This window comes from Labrus bergylta, chromosome 12 (genome assembly GCF_963930695.1).
Source record: "Labrus bergylta chromosome 12, fLabBer1.1, whole genome shotgun sequence".
NCBI classification, from domain to species: Eukaryota; Metazoa; Chordata; class Actinopteri; order Labriformes; family Labridae; genus Labrus; species Labrus bergylta.
Genome location: NC_089206.1, coordinates 27,826,798 through 27,845,880, shown reverse-complemented (window position 1 = coordinate 27,845,880; position 19,083 = coordinate 27,826,798). Strand labels below are relative to the sequence as shown.

At 39.7% G+C, this 19,083-nt stretch overlaps 1 protein-coding gene across 2 annotated transcripts in view; it reads right to left on the bottom strand.

The window, feature by feature from the left end:
* Window positions 1-1,717: 1,717 nt before the first annotated feature.
* Window positions 1,718-19,083, bottom strand: part of LOC109987139 (nephrocystin-4-like) — a 205,551-nt gene continuing 188,185 nt past the window's right edge. For both annotated transcript variants that reach the window (XM_065961552.1, XM_065961551.1), the window contains exons 23-29: window positions 16,936-17,092; window positions 16,759-16,829; window positions 16,529-16,614; window positions 14,794-14,965; window positions 12,230-12,409; window positions 9,530-9,673; window positions 1,718-5,386 (exon numbers count right to left, since the gene is read on the bottom strand). In XM_065961552.1, coding sequence (XP_065817624.1) covers window positions 5,246-5,386; window positions 9,530-9,673; window positions 12,230-12,409; window positions 14,794-14,965; window positions 16,529-16,614; window positions 16,759-16,829; window positions 16,936-17,092 — 951 coding nt within the window. In that variant the 3' untranslated portion in view covers window positions 1,718-5,245. The remainder of the gene's footprint in view (window positions 5,387-9,529; window positions 9,674-12,229; window positions 12,410-14,793; window positions 14,966-16,528; window positions 16,615-16,758; window positions 16,830-16,935; window positions 17,093-19,083) is intronic.

Genomic DNA, 19,083 nt, shown 5'->3' with positions numbered 1-19,083 from the left:
AGATACATTTATTAAAATACCAAGATATCTGTAGGTTGAAGAAGAATCGATCTGTGTACCCTGCAATGTGGATATCAATGGAAGGTTTGGTGGTTTAGATTTTGCATTTCAAAACAGCATGACTTTCGGTTTATATGCTTTGAAAATACATTATAAATTGTAGAATTTTGTTGTACAGGGTGAAAAGAAAGTTGTAACGGAGAGAGGGTCTGGTCTAGAGTGGGTGCTGAGCAGTATATATTAGTGTCATAAGGATACGATTTGAAAAATTCATTCGAAATAATTTGATCGATATATGAAGAATGAATAGGAGTGGCCCCAGGGCTGACCCCTGAGGCTCTCCTTTGGTTACACTGAATGAGCTAGAAGTGCAACCTTCAGCCTGCACACTGTGTTCTATCTGTAATGTAGTTGTAAACCAATTATCCATTTGTATTGACAGTCATTCACTCAGTTTATGTTAAAGTGCTGTATAGTCCACTGTATCAGATGCCTTGGACATGTCTGTAGAGAGGGCTGTGCAATGCTTTTCCTAGATAGTGACTTAGTGAGCAGACAGATGGAAGAGTCATTTTACAGTTAAATTTGAGTTGCTCAAAAAAATCAACTTTGAACTAAGCTAATCAAAAATATAAGATGTACCTGATCATCAAACCACTTGGAAGTTAGTGCAGGAACATCAAACACACACACACACTCAGGGAGCAGAAAGAGAGAGGGAGAAGAGGAGGCAGAGGAGGAATCATGTTTTACCCACTATCACTGTTTATCCTTCTCTAATTTGGCCATTTCCTAATTAAAACAAATCACTGTATTATCACTTTGTATGCAGTTCAAACAAGTCAGTATTGAATAATCTATTCAATAAGAAAGTATGAAGTATAAAAAACTGTCTATGTAAAATAAGGTTACTTGGAGGTCATTGGTCATTTATGATAACTTACAACCTTATGCTTCTGCTTCTGCTTTAAAGGATGAGTGGTTAGTGAAAACAACGGTGGGAATTTGCTGTGTGAGTGTAAGGCTGCCACCTACTGAGAGCTGTCTTCAAACTGGATGTGTGTTTGCAATGAGAGGAACAGTAATGCTCTCTCACCCAAACACATTTCCTTGGTGCTCGGCAGTCATGGCGGCGGGAAGGTCCTGCTGTGACGGGTAACGAGGTAATTGAATTTCAATTTGTTAATAGCTCCTTCTTGCACTTCACATCTAATGTGACCCATTTCTCCCTCCCTAAGAGAAGATGAGACAACTGCTTTCACTTTATTTTTCTTTTCATTTCACCCCTCTTTCATTGTTAAAAAAAACATATTTTCACTCTTTACAGTAATTTCATATCAAACTTCTGAAGATAAATTTAAATCTGTGAGTTGTAACCTTCAGAGCATGTTGCAGTTCTAACCACACCCCATTTAGTGATGACACTGCTTTTGTGTTGCTGTTGAAATATCAGCTCTGATGTTACGGATGAGGCGTGGAAAGACATGTTTTGACTATTCTTTTTTAAATATAGTTTTTCAGTGAATTGCTTTAAAAACACAGAATCTCCCATCACTGTACAAGTGCCAATCCAGGCCAGTAGTGTTCATGAAGAGGAGGGCTGGTTGCTAGGTTGCATATTCCTCCAGTTTAAAAACCTCTTTGATACCTGTGTGGCTGTATTCTCTCATAGGCATGCACCCACTCACATGGATCAGGCAAGAAGCGTACACACACACACACACACACACACACACACACACACACACACACACACACACACACACACACACACACACACACACACACACACACACACACACACACACACACACACACACACACACACACACACACACACACACTGCTGTTTAACACACGTATGCCCTAGCAGGTAGGTGTGGTTCTCTCAAAAATCAGGACAATAACAGCTGCCCTTTCCACCTTACAAAATACCACGGCATCTTCTTGGCTGGGCAGCTACATGAGCCGTCTAAACACACTAACAAGGTGAGCAGACGATGTGAGCTGTTGTGGCTGGTGTCTGTGCTCCTTCAGGAGGAACCGACAACAACTGGACTGGCAGCGCTAATAAGGTGTCAGCGCAGCTCTGCCCCCTCGCTGAGAAAACAACCATGCAGCTCCCCTCCTGCTCCAACCAGGATGCACGTATGAAAGCTGCAACAGGGGAGATTTTTCACACAATACAAACCTGTCTAATCAGCCACAAAGTGATTCCCATTGTAGAGAAAAGAGACTCCCAGCTCTACCAGAGAAATTGGGGATGGATGGCAGCACAAGATGTTCTCCACACAGCGGTAGTAAAGCATGACAACATGACAGCTGTTCACCATCTCCATCCCAGCAGACACTGGGAACATGCTGTAAAGACTGTGATAAAAACCTTTAGTATCTTGTGCTGCAGTTCTTAGGATAGTTAAGGTGTTCGTTCATCATTTGTCATATGAAATGTGTGTGCATATAAACAAAAAAAGAGTTATCTGTCATGGCAATCATTTTTCCTGTCTTTAATAACTGTAGGTGGATACATATATATCATAACCAAGGAACTAAATGTGCAGTCCTCATTCTGTAAAATAGTTTATAGTTGCATTCAAGCTTATAAGAGGATTGCAAAGGTTTCAAAATCTCTGAATCACTGCTTGCATCTGTATTGGAAAAACTAGAGCTTTGCAGACAGAATTGACAATGTATAAACCTCCTACATAGCTGGTAGTGGCCTTACACCATACATGGTAAATTTAACGGTAAATTCACTGCACTTATAAAGCCCCTTTCTAGTCTTCTTACCACTCAAGGTGCTTTACATGAAAAACATGGTGTGCATATATGTATTGTATGTATATGCATGTATATGTGCATATTTATATGTATATGTGTGTATTGTGTATGAGTGTGTACATATGCAGGTATGTATATTTGTACATTTGTGTGTACATATGTATAATGTATCCTTATTTCTGTTCTAGTTGTGTCCTGTTAATCCTGTTTATGATTAATGTTATTTGTTATGTGTTGTAATGGTTGCATTGTCACTATGTAAAGTCTGTTGTGAGGACCCCAGGAAGAATAGCTGTTGTAATGCTGCAGCTAATGGGGATCCCAATAAACTAAACTAAACACTGCATGTCAGCATTCACCCTTTAAAACACATGCTCACACTAATCAAATGTCATGCAAGGCCAGTAATCACCAAATCATTCACACACAATCATATACACCATTGGCTTAGCCATCTGGAGCAATTTCTGGGGTTCAATGTCTTTCCCAACAGTAGAAGCCAGGGATTGAACTGCCACTTGAAGGGCTACCCACTCTACCTCTGAGTCAGAAATAGTTTTACAAAAGTAGCCACAAAAATGGTGAGCAGCATTGTTTGCCACTGTGCAAGATGGAAGACAATGCTCAAATTTAAAGGTCATGTTATTCTACTCCCTTTGAACAAGTTGAAATTAGTCTCAGAGCTCCCCAAAACATGTCTGTAAAGTTTCCGTCTCAAAATTGACTCTGCTCCTGTATTTGATCATGCCTATAAACAGCTATATTTCAGCCCTGCTCAGGACAGGCTGTTTCTGTGTCTGTAGCTTTAAATGCAAATGAGCTGTGTCTGGAAGGGGATGTACCTTAGGCTGTCTTGCATGGTGAGAAGGCAGACTCAGAGGGAAAAACAAACACCTAGCTGTGGGAGTGTCAAAGTGCCCTTTGTGATGTCATGAAGGGAAAATCTTCCTATGCCCTATTAAAGCACACATTTGCACGCATCCATGGAAATACAAAGAGGGATCTTTAATGATTATAGCCTGGTACTGTTAAGATACAGTATATACAGCATTTGGCTAACAAACACGGTTAAAGCTTAATCTCTAACTATTTTTTTTTTACTTCACAGCATGACTGACTGATCACTGATTGTTTTGTCCTCTGTTCTTGCTCGAAGGTTTACTTCTGAGCCAATATGAAGAATAGGAAAGATAACAGCAAACAACGACCCTGTCAACATCAGCATGGTACAACATGGTACATGATGATCATATAGAGATAAACTTTGAAAGATCAAAAAAGTCAAAGTTTACAGAAACAAATGAATGTGTGAATAGAGCTTGAATATGTATTTCTGTTAGCTGTTCATATGTATACGTAAGAGGAGACAATGAGGCAATCTTTTTATTAGCCTTTGCTGCTGTAGTGAAGCTTATTTTGCAGCATGCATTCTAATGAGAGACGAGGCGATGAGGGGAGGGGATGGAGTGAGCGTGGGGAGGGGAGGGGGGGTTCTTATGTAACTTGGCGTTATATAACCCAATGTGCACGGCCTTCTCTCTCTCGCTCTCACTCGCTCTCTCTCTGTCTCAGACAACCAGACACACAGCAGCGAGAGCAGGAAGGAGAGGATGGAGGGGTTTAAAAGGGTGCTGGTGTTAATGAGGGCGATCTGAAGAGGTATGTGCCTCGGTGTAGAGACATACCTCATTACGCCACTGTTTCTAATAATGATGGTGATGAGGATAAGTTGTTCGGGATGCAAGGGGACCCAGAGAGCGGACCCCTAACTGGTCTTAGACCCAAACTCAGCCATCAAGTGGCATTCAAGTGGGTGTGCTGGGTAATTAAAGTCCATAAAATGTTATTGCTTTCACCCTCGCCCCACCTGCGGACATTTCAGAAGAGGAGGACACACGACAATTGGGATTTTGCCTTGATACTGATGTTGCTGCTTTGCTGATTCAAAAAAAAAAAAAACAAGCAAAAAATGTCTAACTTCCAAAAGATTTAAAAAATATATTTTTCTCTGTTTCTCTCCTGCAACCTAATTTCCACTTTTATTCATAAAAAGTTAAGTTTCTGCCTTGCTTTGGTGTATCGCTTGTGTTTGGATGTGTGTTTAGGGATGTTGAGAGAAAGCTGATTTTTCTGCTAATTTTGAATTCAGTGTGTTTGATTCTTGAGATGTGACCCTATTTCAGTGAGACTCAGCAGGCACAAAGCATCCATCATGCAGTCATAAAATACAGAACCTAGTACAAGAAGACTGAAAATCTCCACCAACAAAATCTGTGATAAAAAGAGAGTTTATTCTGTCTGACAACTGATATTATACAAAATGACACACACTAAGTAGGACAATTACAGCTCATTTGTACTCATTTGAGTTCATTTCACACTCAGAAAATATATTAAAGAGACAGATCAGTCAGTGTGTTCAGGAAGCCGTTGGTGCTCACTGTTTGATATGAACAGCATCAGTTCACGAGTAGTTGACCTTCACACAGAACGTCTCTTCCGTCTTCTCCTCCAGGTTGTTCACGTACACCAGTATCTCCACTGAACCGGGACTCTGGCTCGGGGCAAATCGTAGTCCGATAGTATAACTTTCTCCTCCGCTAATCTGAACACAGTGAACATATCAAACACACACTTCATTTACATCGGAACCTGATGGCTTCACTACATGATGATATTTTATTGATCCTCCATTCAGTTAAAATTGGGACAGAATAGCTATTAACTGTTTTATTCGTGTGTTTGCGTGTGTTTATTTCTATTTGGACAGGAGCAACTGGGCCTTTGCTTTCAGAACCCTGTTAGAATTCAGGACCAACTTGCCAGTGAAAGGATTTGAAGTATACAAAGATGAGGCTTGTCTGATTCTTCTACTTAAGTCTGTGCTCGGTAAGTGAAATAAAGCCTATTGTTTTATAATTTTTTTATGTTTAAATCTTATTGTATATTCAGTGTGTGTTTGTTCTTAATCATTTTCTTTTATCTAACATCACTTTGTTCCATATGCAAATTCAATTTATTATAATAATTTTATCTTAATGGGTATTTGTTCAGCGATGTATTGATGTAATCTCCTCAGAAGAATGACAATCAAATCCGAATGTGACATGGCCAACCTGCCTCACTCCATATGGTCTGCCTTTTTAGATATAGCCTTTATAGAGCAAACAGGACTGATGGTGCAGAGCCCATGAAAAGGTGGTTCCTTTCTTACCAGGGTAGATTGCCATGGTAACTTAAGTGAACACATAACCTGCTGTGGAGCAGAGCTCAATATGTATGAAACACTGACTGACCAATAAGATCTCTTGATCAAAGACCTCTGTGAGCTGATCGAGAGAGGGGGGAGAGAGAAACAGACAAAACATTTTGTCTGCCCTGTGTTTTTTAAATATAAAATGTATGCTGATTTACAGTTATCATCCTATAGCAGAGACACCAATATGATACTGAATGGGTTAAAGTTAACCGTTATGTGATGTCATCAGTGTTGAGCAGCACACTTGTCTTGTACGATCAGATATAGTCTACAGTTTTCAGTTATTTATCTTAAATATGACGTCTGTGTAGGTTCTCAGTCATCCAGGTCATGGTAAATGTGAAGCTTGATTCAAAGGCAACTGGACCTGGTTGAAGATCTTGAAGACGTTTCACCTCTCCTCCGAACGGCGTCTTCACTTCAACTGAAGAAGATCAAGATCTTCATCCAAGTCCAGTTGCTTTTGGATCAAGCTTTAAATCTTAAGTATGACACATTTGTTTCACATTTTTATGCATCATACGGCTCGGAAGGAAGAAAAATGAACACCAAAGTAAAGGAAATAAACTGTTATTGATTTATTGAATATTAATTATTCCATGATGAGGGTGTAAAATCATGACAAACTATGACAGGAGGAGGATTACTGATATGTGGTTGTTGTTTTTTTTTAAATATAACCCTACACTCACTCTTGTTAAACTTTTTTCTTGTCCTTGTTTTCCGCAGTATTTTTAACAGACATATTGCGAAAGCCAGCGATGGATTTATAGGTCAATTTGGGGGATTTATGCTGTAATCTTCCCCCAAAGCCCAGCAATATAGATCTGGACCCCTGACAGCTGATTTTATCAAGGCACGGTAGTTACTTTAAAAAAAAGAGTCCAGTGTCTTCACATTTGCCTAATGCTGGGGGCACAATAAATTCTTTATAAGACACCCGCAGCCTTGCTGACAAGATGGAAAACACAATGAGCTATTTTTCACTCTCCGTACCTCCTTTTGTCTTATTGATGCAGTGTCTGCTGGACAGCAGCAGGGAGACTCTTGAATAGTTTATGTGGAAACAGACTCCCATTGCATCTCATTCATTTATTAGTTCATTTAAAATGCTGTTTTTCCCGTTTGTTTTTTCCATTTGATCACACCTCAGCAATTGAAAGGCAATGACAACAGTGACTTCTGTTCTTCCCGTCTGTGCGAATTGAGCTATTATAGGCACTCAGACTGACAACCTCATAAAACGTCAGCAGTGGTGACTTTGTTATATTCCTTCTGTTTTGTTCCAGGCTAACAAGAGAATCAGTCACTTGTCTAACGGAGGAGTAATAAGCAGTCAACGTGTGAGGTCAATAATCACTGATGTCTTTTACTTTGCTGTCAAGATTACAGGAAAGTCATAAACATTCATCCTCATCCGTTACGCTCGACAATAAAAGTTTATTTTTCCACACAAAATGACTTATATTCACCTTCAGCGTGCAAGTCAGAACTTTTTTTTCACAGTGTCAGTCTGCAAAGTTCTTCATGGGGAGCAGCACAGTCGGTGATGATGCAGCATAGCCAAATCATGATTCTAACTGAGAGGAAACCGAACCTGATTCAGAGGCTGATAACAGGCTCAAATGTCAGTGAGAGACAGAGTTGAAGTAATTCAATTCCAAAATGTCTATTTCCTCGTCACCACCACACTGTACCCTGACTATACTACAGCTCCATCTTCACTCTGTTATAGTTTAAAAGTGCACTGGAATGATGACCTTCAGTAAAAGTATGTCTGCACAGGAGGCATTCCAGACATGTGTTATAAAGGCTGTCCATCTCATGTATGCCTTTGTAACCCTCTGAGCATTGAGAAAACAAAGATAAGATGACCTCTGGTCAATATTGTGCCTGATTGCATGCTGTGTGAACACAGACAGAAGAACAAGCTTCTGTTGCTGCTCTTCAATTGTGCTGCTTACAGAGTGAGTAGAGTTTCAACAAACTTTTTACATTTATTGAAATAAAGTTTTATACAAGTTGATTGTTTTCTTTATGTTTTAAGCAAACAGTGTAAATATTAATGGATGAAGACTGAGTGACGTCGCCCATCTGTTACTGCAGGGGGCTCTGGAAGCCCATCGGTGGCGCTCGCCATGCTGCCAATCCTGTCTCAGACTAATTTCAGTCAACCTAACGACAGGCGGAGAGATGGAGCTGAGGCAGGTTTTAAGCCTCTTGACAAACCGTTACACCACACCAGCCTGCTGATCAGATCGGCTTCTTATATTGTATATAACGCTAATCCTTCATAAAATCAAACGGATGAGTTATCAAAAATTCACCCCATGTAGAGTTGTGCTGATTGAAACATGAGCTTACCAGACCTATTTCTGTTTTTGAACCAGGCTGTAAACATATTTGTAAAAAGAGACTTTTTTTTAATGGGGTTTGTGTGTGACTTCTGGGGCTCCTGCAGCCAGCCTCAAGTGGACACTTAAAGAACTGCAGAATTTTTCACTTCCGCATTGGCTTCATCTTTAAACACCGGAGGATGCAGCTTGGTTCTAAGACATTATGGAAACATTTTTTCTGCTACATTTATGATTAAGAAACTTGAAATACAGATGTGTTACCTTATTTTAATTACTGTACTACAGCAGGGATCCTTATCTCTGTTTTGTATCGTGTTTTCTTACAAAATAATGCATTAAATTGGATGTATATCTTCATCATCTGGGGGAAGTGACAAGTACATTTACTCAAGTACTGTCAGATTTGACTTACTAGTAATTTGAGTGTTTCCTATTAATGCCAATCGACTCGTGTTTGTACCAAACGATTTCAATATAAAGGTACAGTTTTTAGTACAGTAATTGTACTTTTATTTTAAGCCTCTCCTTATTGAACTGATAATGTTTCTGATATCATGAAGTGAGAGTGGGGAAAGTAGAACAAGCCAACAGAACCATTTTCTTGCTAACAGTTGTTTGCTTATATGTCCTTTGAGGTTTGTCACATCAAAAACATGCACTTTGGTGTGGAGGAAGCTGCTTCTACATTGGTATGAGCTCGATTAGTGATGTGTGAAAAAGCGATAAAATGTTTCACTTTCCTAATGCTTTATTTTAAATAGGATTTTATAAGCTTGGTAACCTTGGTAACACTGTGATATCTATCAATATGTAGATTGTGTTGTGCAGTATTGAATGCTTTTGTGGTTATTTCCAGAATTGTATTGCACACTGGATTAAAAAAAGGTTGAAAGAAAGGATTCCTACCAGTCATCATTGACATTCTGGGATTAAAGCTAATGCTTATTATTTACAGGTTTGTAACATCACATGGTACCATTTATCCTGTGAAACTACCTGAGCTGCTGCAGGTCTTGGTTTCCTCCAGCAACAAAGAGAAAGTTTAGTCAAGGAGAAATGTTCTCTTTGGTGTTATTCACAGTATTGATTTTCTGAGAGAAAGAGAACTGCATGACTTCCTGCCTTATCTCACCTGGAACTTATCCTCTTTGAACTGGAGCAGATCGGGATGGTCAGAGCGGAGCAGAAACGTGCGACTGCGTGTGTAAGGGTTGGTGTAGGTGATCTTCCTGGAGCTGCCACGCCCACCACCAACTGGGACACACACTTCAAATGCCTGCGCACAGACACACACACGCACACACACAAACACACACAGAAAAAACTGTTCACTGTTGTACTGCTTGTATTAGATTGTTGACGTTAACTATTGTTTGAGTGCACTGGGACTTTCGTAAAACATGTGAGAGTAATGTTTTCTATTGATGCTTCTGACCATCTCCTTCAAATATACAAAAACAGGTGAAGAGAATCCTCTTTTAGATTTTGAACATAGAGAAAGGCTTCCCCTGTCAGCTCTGCTCTTCAGCGTTTTCCATCAAACCCTCAGCACAGTTATTCAGGGATGAACAGGTGAGAAGAAAAATTACGCTGGGGGGGGGGGCTTAGAGCAGAAGATTTGTCCATGTGTTGATGATGTGTAGTTGTAAAATGATACTAAAAGCTAAATGTATTTCTTCCCAACAGATTTGTCAAAATGTACAATCAGTATCGGTATCAGTATCATGCTTAATAGAAAACTATAAGGCAGCACAAGTAAGACTGCTTCCACACTGCTGTGAATCTGAATACAAAGAAGAATGGTCTCAAACTTTTATTTTGATACCATGTTACGATCTGTATTGTGAAGTATTTTCCTATCAGTTTAGTTCAACAATTTGAAGTTCATCTAAAAATAGGATTTAAGGACGGTAAGGTTTCTGCAGTCCACATGTTTTTGTTAATTTCTCCTGCGGGCATAGCCAGCTGTGTGTGAAAAGGATGAGGTTAGTACTGATGTTCAGCTTTGCATGTTGTATATCACAGTATCAATATGTGTTTGATACTGTAGGTTAATGTGAGATGTAGTTTAAAGTGCTTTGAGAGGTCAAAATACCCATTTAAAGTGTGTCCCTATCCTTCTTCTCCTTCTATCCCATTTTTCACATCCGGCACAGTTTCAGCAGATGGCGGTTCATCATGAGTCTGGTTCTTTAAAGGACGTTTTTTTTTATTGCCACTGTAACTTTGCTAAATGTTGATTAGTGCTCATGATGGATTAAGGTTGGGTTTTTGTAACACAACAATGAGTAAGGTCTTTTTACCTGCTTTTTGTAAAGTGTCTTGTGATAACATCTGTTATCAAAAAAGACAGGTAACAGGGTTTAAAGTGTGAAGACAGCAGGTTGGATGGTCTGTTGGTCTGTATATGTGACTCCTGAGGAGGATGCTGTGAGGACATCCAGTTTTCCCTCTGTTATAAACTTTTTCCCCCTGTTTCTTTGTTAGCAGAAGGCTATTGTTGATACACCTAATGAGTTTTTAAGTTTTTCTTTTGTGGTCAGCCTAAATAAAGTTTACTCCCTTGAGAACTCAAAATCCTGCATGCTTGTCCTTTCTTTCAGCTCACCCTGCCTGCACTCCACAAGTACAAGAATGTGGTTAACGACATTTTTTATTTTTTTTTATTTTTAGCCCTTTATTATAGACATAGGACAGTGGATAGAATTGGAAACCAGGGACAGAGAGAGTGGTGGAATGACATGTGGGAAAGGAGCATCAGGCCAGACTCGAACCTGGGCTGTCGGCCTGGAGGACCACAGCCTCCGCACATGGGGCACAAGCACCAACCACATGGCCACTGGCAACCCCCACACATTTATTTTTCTTTCATGTTGAAATGTGATATTAAAATGAATAGACAGATTGATTGACATTTGAACAATTAAGAATAACATGAGACCCCTCTCTAAATTATACTTTACTATTCCATCCACCTAGAAAAATTCATCAGATAATGTTCATTGAGAATGAAAGAAATAATTCTGACGTGTAATTTAAGAAAATAAAGGATTAAGGTGTGCACTTTACAAAGTACCTCAACCAGTTTGGGCCATTCTGTAATCTACTTGCAGTTACAATGTGCCCCCTCACAAGGGGGTCTACTAATCCTACACTGGCACATATTCCCATTATTATCACAAGTATACATTGAAATGCTTAGGCCACTGTTTATCCAACTGGACTTTGTGTTTATCCCTATGCTTCCCTCAAAACAAAGTATATATGGATACAATGTTTTACATGATTGAGGTTAGAAACAATAAAGACATAAAGGTGGATAAGATTGATATCAACTCCACCAACATGACTTGCACATGAGATGAAAAAAACACACAAGTTTGGTAATGTTAGCATCACCTTTGACAGTTTGACTATGTAGAAAGGCTAGCAAGAAGTTATAGAGGGGATTGATGAGTGTAAAGCAGAGTAGAGCTATGCTTAGCCTTTGATTGACAATAGCCATCAACGGGTTGGGAATGTTCAGCTGACCCAGGAAACCACCAGGATGGTTCAATAGGCGCTGAATGTGACTGAGTCACCAGCAGCTTTGACTTAGAGACCTTTGATGGAGCTGTCCATCGTATCAGGGCCCTAAGAAGTGCAAACACATGAGCTGCAGTAAGAACTGTATTTAAAATCATGTTGGCAATGACCATATAACTAAGCCTCACCATTGGAGAAAATGGGTTTGATGTGAAATGCTAGTGCTTTAACTGGGGAAATACATAAATACATTAAAAAAAAAAAAAAAAAAAATCCTCTTGAAGTATTCCGAACAAACGACTTATACCTTTGACAGGACAGGCCGATGGACATTCAAACAGAGTAGCCAGGCGGTGATAATTCGCCTCTGCTCCACGTCCACTGCGTTCACATAAAAGAAGCGACTTCCTGCTTGCCATGGCTGCACCTTCACCTGAAGCTCCTGAACTGCTGCTGGAGGCAACAGGAACACACTGTCTGGGTCCACCTAAGGAGAGGGAACGGGAGTCGGCGGTAAATGGATTGAGTTTGGCATGAGAGTGTCAATCAAGATGTTGTTCATTGTGTTGAATGAAAAAGAGACATAAAAAGAGAAAGAAATGGAGGCATTGAGCAAGGGACACAAAGAATTTGATACATTATGGAAAAAAAACATTTTATAAGAGGTAAAAAGAAGGTGTAGAAAAGGACAGAATTAATGTGGAAAAGGTGGTTAACAGAGTCGGGAGGGGGGCATACAGATTACAGGAGAGAGTGGGTGGGGGAAAGGGTGAGTGAGTTTTGGTGGAAAAGCAAAGAGAGGGGGCAGACAATGAAATGGAGAAAGTCGAGGCAGAAAAGTGACAGAGAGACAGAAAGATGTGAGAATGAGATTTACTGTGCAGCTCCTTTTCAATCTGTGGAGAAAAAGCAAAGCTATTCTCTGGCGGTGAGCTTTATCCTGTTTTATAAGACTCCTCCGATGCGATCCACAGTGAGCTAACCTGCCGAGAGTCAGATCAAAGCAGCAGCTGATGCATACAGTGAAATCTAAAAAAAAATAAAAAATAAAAAATAAAACATCTGTCGCTCTTTCAGCCAGTAGCCTATTTCTTCAGAACAGGTTTGGGTTGCAGTGTATGCACCCATGGTGGCTTTGGCATGGTGACAGTCCATCACTTTTTTTGGGGGGGGGGGATATGAGTGGGTAATATTCAATGCCCTTTTATTGCAGCTTTAACTGAGAAGCACTGTCAAAATCTCTCCACTCTTGGACCGGGCTATGAATAAGAAATGATCTCTTTTAACATACAGGGCAATCTGACAGTCCTGGAGACACGTTTTCATGTGTTCAGGGTGCACACAACCATTGCTAATTTTTTGTATCGTGTGAAATTGTGTCGCATCTTGATCTGATATGTTTGCAGGAAGTAGTGGGGGAACCTTATAAAATGAAAGGAAAGGATTTTAAATTCTCGATAATGACTTGAATTTCAACCTTGGGTTAAAAACAAGACTAAAAAATTGCCGCTCTTTTCATTTGTTACTTCTGCTAAGAGAACAATTTACAACAAAACGTATCAGATATCTGGTTTGGAAAAATTGCAGAATACATCATGTATGACCTCCGCTGTTTTGATTCAGAGCTAACTCTCCTTTATGTTGCTTTACATGTTTGTCTCCCAATTAAAAAAAAAGATATCAATAAAGAAAGGAAGGCAACATGTAGCCTTAGCCACATGGAAGGAAACAGCACAGACACCTTACTGGTATGTTAGATTGTGTTTTATATGTGCGGGGGGGTAGTGGAAGATGTACATATGCCACAAACACTGAGTACACCACCCTAAGATCAAAGAGATCATATTTCAACTCAAAGGAAGAGTTATGTAAATAATAATAAATAAGTGCTTTAAATTCTGGATGGATTTCAAGACGAATCAAGAAAGACTCTCTATTAGAAATCATCATGGATGCATAAAAAACTACAACTGACAACCAACTTGATCCTGACTTATATAAATGAGTTTAAGTTGAAAGAAAATTATCCAAGATAAGACTTGATCAAAATAAACCGTAAATGTATCAGACCTGATTCCACATGAGGTTAGAATAGGCACACTCAAACACAAAGAGAACACCAACATGAGGTTCCACCCAATTACTCAGCAGCTTACTTACAAAATGGCTTCAATACGTGTTTCTTACACTTTACTAGTTTGAGATGCTTAAATATTATTTCATGAGGCGTTAGTTTCCATGCAGATTAGCTCATGGGTGGTAGACGAAAAGGAAAGAAAGAAAATAAAAACAAGAATCTCCCAGACTTGATTTGGAATATAATTAACTTGGACCTGGCTTGACTTGCCTACTAGGTTAGGCGTGTTTGTCAAAATGTATGAAATTAAAAGATTTACTGAGACTCTGAATCATTAAACAAAGCAAATGTTCGCAAACCTGCACGTAAAGTTTGATTATGATGTCAGTGATTGTGCTTCCAGGGCATAGACTTCACTTGGGAGGGCCATCCAGCTACAATAATGTTATAATAATATACTGTATAGAGTTGCCTTCACCTCTGGATGTGGTCAGAAATGAGGTATTCAACATGCCAGGCCAGCATTGAGAGGAGCTGAGGGACTGCTGAAGACAACCCAGCCACCCAGAAGAAATATAAATAAAGGAACAGGTAGGATTACATTTCACTGTGATTGTACCTTACATGGAAACATGTGATAAATAAACTAGATTGATTTATTCCACAGGGGCATTGCACAGACTGAAAACATGATTTGAACACTGTTAATCAACATAAACATCAACTTATAATTACTGTGTTTTTAACTGACTCAAAACTGGGCTCAGTGTCGAGTTACTCTTGAAGTTCCGTACCTCAATCTCCTGGGGGTGTGATGAGAAACATTTGACCTTGCGGACAGCCTGCCTCCCCCTCAGCACCAGCGATTGACAGTTTCTCTGGCCAGTCACACAGCTGACATCCACCCGCTCCAGGAAATGCACGTAAATCTGCCAGACCTGGGAGGGTGCTGCCATCCACTTATCACTACAGAAGAAAAACATCATCAGGAACAATTAAGCTGAGGCTCACTGGAGATGCTGCAGACACAGCGTGAGGTCGAAGATGAGTAGGGGGCTGATCTGCTGCTGTGCTAGCATTTTAATAAGCAGCAACATCCCCATCATCATCTTCATCACCATCCTCCTCCTCCTCCACTCACTGCTGACAAGAAGGGGATTCAGTCTCAGTGGCCTTCTGAGTGCTGTGAGTGGGAGGCAATATACCTCACCTGTCACTTACTCAGCCCTGCTCTGTGGCAACAGCACTCAAGGAGCGTTTGGGGATATTAAGAACAGAATACAAGTGATATGGGTTTTTGAAAGGAGAGAGAAAAATGCCAGTGTTGGATTGACTGAACCTACAAAGTAAGCAGCTGCCTTACAAACATTGACACTGGATCGCATTACATGACACACATACTGAGCGTAAAACACCCAGGTCCAATGTGTGTTATCTTTAGATAATGTATGGTGATGACAGGATGAATATTCCCCAGCAACCTGGACAATTTTCTAACAACACACTGAACCCAAAATCCCCACATACTCTGTCAGTGCCACAGATTTGCTCCGCCACGGACCATGGCGCCCGCTGTGTGAACACAATGATTGACTAGAGTGGCAACGAACTACAGTGTAGTGTGTGGCCCTGACGGAACGTGGCACGCACAGAGCATGTGGAAATTGGGGGTTATTGTCAAAAAGATTGTTTTCTTCCAGGAGGACTGGATGATCTCATTGAAAAGCATTTAATGAAGCTGCCTTGTAAAGCCTTTGTGAACACGTTGTTTAACATGTCAGGTTTAGTTGTAATCTTTTATTGGAAGCAGTTAAAGTGAACCTCCCCCTGTGGAGATTCTACCTTTTGTAGCGACATGCAGAAGTGTTTCATGAGCAGGCACCTGTTTTGTTTGTGTGTTTCCAACATGCACTAGGATATAATTGTGCACACAGGAGTGTGAGGATGATGCAACCTAACTTCTGCCGACAAAGTAGCAGATTATGACAGGAACATTATTTAAAAAAAAAAAACATGTCCTCGCAAATGTTCTATGCTGAAAAGAGATGCATTCAACACATTAGTCTGGCCTCAAGGATACATATAATGGGCTTTACTGGGAACACTGAAGAGCTAACATTAATGTGTTTACCAGAAACTCCACAGGCTTATTTTGAATAGTGTTTCTATTAGACAAGCAATCCCCAACACACCAGTTATGTAAAATATATGTAACCTTAAAACTTGATGATACCCATTATATCAGAGTCTAATGTTTTTATTTGTATTTTTTACATGGGGTAGAAATTGGCAATGCGTATAAACAAACCCCAAATAATATACATAATATTGTATTATCAACATGGAGATAAGTGGATGGATGGATGTTTGACTTCGGGCAGTCAGACCACCAAATCTCCATCTGATAAGGTAATGAATTCAAGCCTGTGTGAACAATTTAATTACTCAAAAGAAAATGCTTATTCAGGTTAGTGTGTGTGTGTGTGTGGCTTCTATCTTCATCGTGTTTGTCGAGTAGAAAACACTTACGTAAAAACCATCACAAAGAACATTTTTATGTTTGGACTGGGACTCCCAGGCACTTTCAAGTACACATCCTGAGGCTCCCCTGGCACCTGCACCAAAAACAGAGAATTGTAAGATTAAAAAAGGCAGAAATAAAAGAGATTACACATCAACACTTCAAAAGTATAAGGCGTGGTGCTAGTGCAAGCCTTTTAGGTATCAAAAGTGGTTGTTCATTTCCTTCATTCTCTCACCAGCATCCTTGTCTGGCAGATGATATTGGGGTCACTGCAGCGTACTGAAATGTGAGTCCTAACATCTGGTTCTTCAACCGGACGACCCAATAGGAAGAGAAAGGAGAAGTGGTTTAGTACTGATGGTCTTGATTTCATCTGATGAAATCTGGCCCGTCAGTAGTCTCCTATGCTTACCTGTGGGGTCGTGCCATGGCGGCAGACGGATGGCTTTCTTCAGGAAGCAGAGCTCGGGGTGGTAAAGGCGAAAAGTCTGATAGACAATGTGAGGTGTTGGCTCCACGCTCAACTGGAAGATGGCCATTGGTTTGCCATCCTCTGCTTTAAATGTAACCTGTGGAGAGAGTGTGAAAAGTCAGCCGTGATCCCAGCAGCATTCAACTTTTTATCTGTTGTGTAATGTCTATGTTAATCACTTCACTTGTATTCAACAAACATCAACAACAAAATCTGCCAGATTTAAACCACGAGGGATCAGACAATACCAATATATATACATCAAACAATACATACTATGTATAAACTAGTGGTTACAAATGTTTGGTTACAACCCCTTAAACGCACAATATGTAAATTCAGCCACCAGGGGGCTCTTAATCAAAGCAATAACAAAAGATGATGCCAAGGCTAGCAGGGAATCATGGGAGTGATTCTCTCTGCTACTCCCCCCATTCCCTGATGAAAACGAACTCCAAGCTAACCGTAGTCATGACGACAAAACAAACCTGAGGGAGAGAATATATGCACCGACAATGTAGCTAAGTATTATAATGTACATGACGATTGTATCAGCACATTCAGCAGTAGTACGGTAGCTTTGAGTAGCAGTTCTCCTTATGTAGGGGTCTTTGACATCCGGTGTTTACACAAACATGTCGTTTCTGTCATGGCGGCGCCATGACAAGACATATCCCATTACAAAAATAAAATTACAGATCTCTCTGGCTTTGATAACTGTTGGAAATATTTTAGATTATGTAAGTGCTCAACTAAAGAAAATATGTAACAGGTTAAGTCCTTTTTTAATCAATTTAGATAGTTCAGTGTAAGCATTGTAATAAAACTCTACACATTGTATATTTAAAAACCTCTTATCACTTAAAACCCCTTACATAAAACAAATGACTTATTCTGCACACAAAGGGAAGCAGTTGAATCAAAAAAGGGCCTGAAGAAGGCAAGTATTCAGCAGGGTATGCAAAAAGCAGAATTTAAAAAGAAGCAAAAACAAACAAAGGTATTTTTGACCCAGAAATAAATAACTCCTTTTTGTTTTTCGAACATTAGATTTGTATTTGGTCCCACAAGAACATCCTGAAAAGAACCATCTCATTTTGAGCCAAACATCAAGCGAGAACACGTGGACTTTTTGTTCAAAACATTCAAAATAACACTGCAGGCCCCAAGACTTCGAGAGCAGAATATTGAAGTTGACTGTTATGGATGTTAACACTTTAACTGCAGTATTTTCATTATATCTTCTCTATATATCTGGGTTTAAACTATTATGAGTGCTTTTGCTAAGTTCCTAGATATCAGGCTTAAATTTGGTGAGTACAATCTATCTCGTTTTACACATTGGAATATAGAGTCATATAAAAAGTAATATTATAATATTAATTGTCATTAATATATTATAATATATATGAATGACAATTACAATATTTTATAAATTTAGATTTTTTTTCTTAGGGGAATTGTCAGCAGATCATAGATATCATGAGCTATGCCTTAAATGGCACCATTTCAAATTCCCTTTTATGCAGCTTTCTCTGTAGAGAGTGTGTGTGTGTGTGTGTGTGAGTGTGTGTGTGTGTGTGTGTGTGTGAGTGTGTGTGTGTGTGTGTGTGTGTGTGTGTGTGTGTGTGTGTGTGTGTGTGTGTGTGTGAGTGTGTGTGTGTGTGTGTGTGTGTGTGTGTGTTGCATCCCTTTAGCATAAAAAGCAGGTGAGTAAGTGTTATTTCCAAACCATCCTGTATTATTAGAAATGAAGAGGGTACCTGTACTCTAATTCCTCGACTCTCTTAAGTGATACAGATCTGGATTTGCTCTGTGTTTCTTCCTGGGGCACTACAGATCTAATCAACATACACAGCTTCTTTTTTTTATAAGCAATCTTTTAGAAGTTTTATTGAATAAAATCACCAGAGAGCACAGGGATGATAGAGAAGGCTGTCTTCTAGAACATAAAAGTTGGCATCTTCCCGACTTCTGAAACCCCCACAGACCAGTTGAATGTGCTTTGAAGTTTGCTGCATTAAAATAGCCCTCAAGATCTGTGCAAATCAACACAAGTGTCTTCACACATATACATAATTTACATAG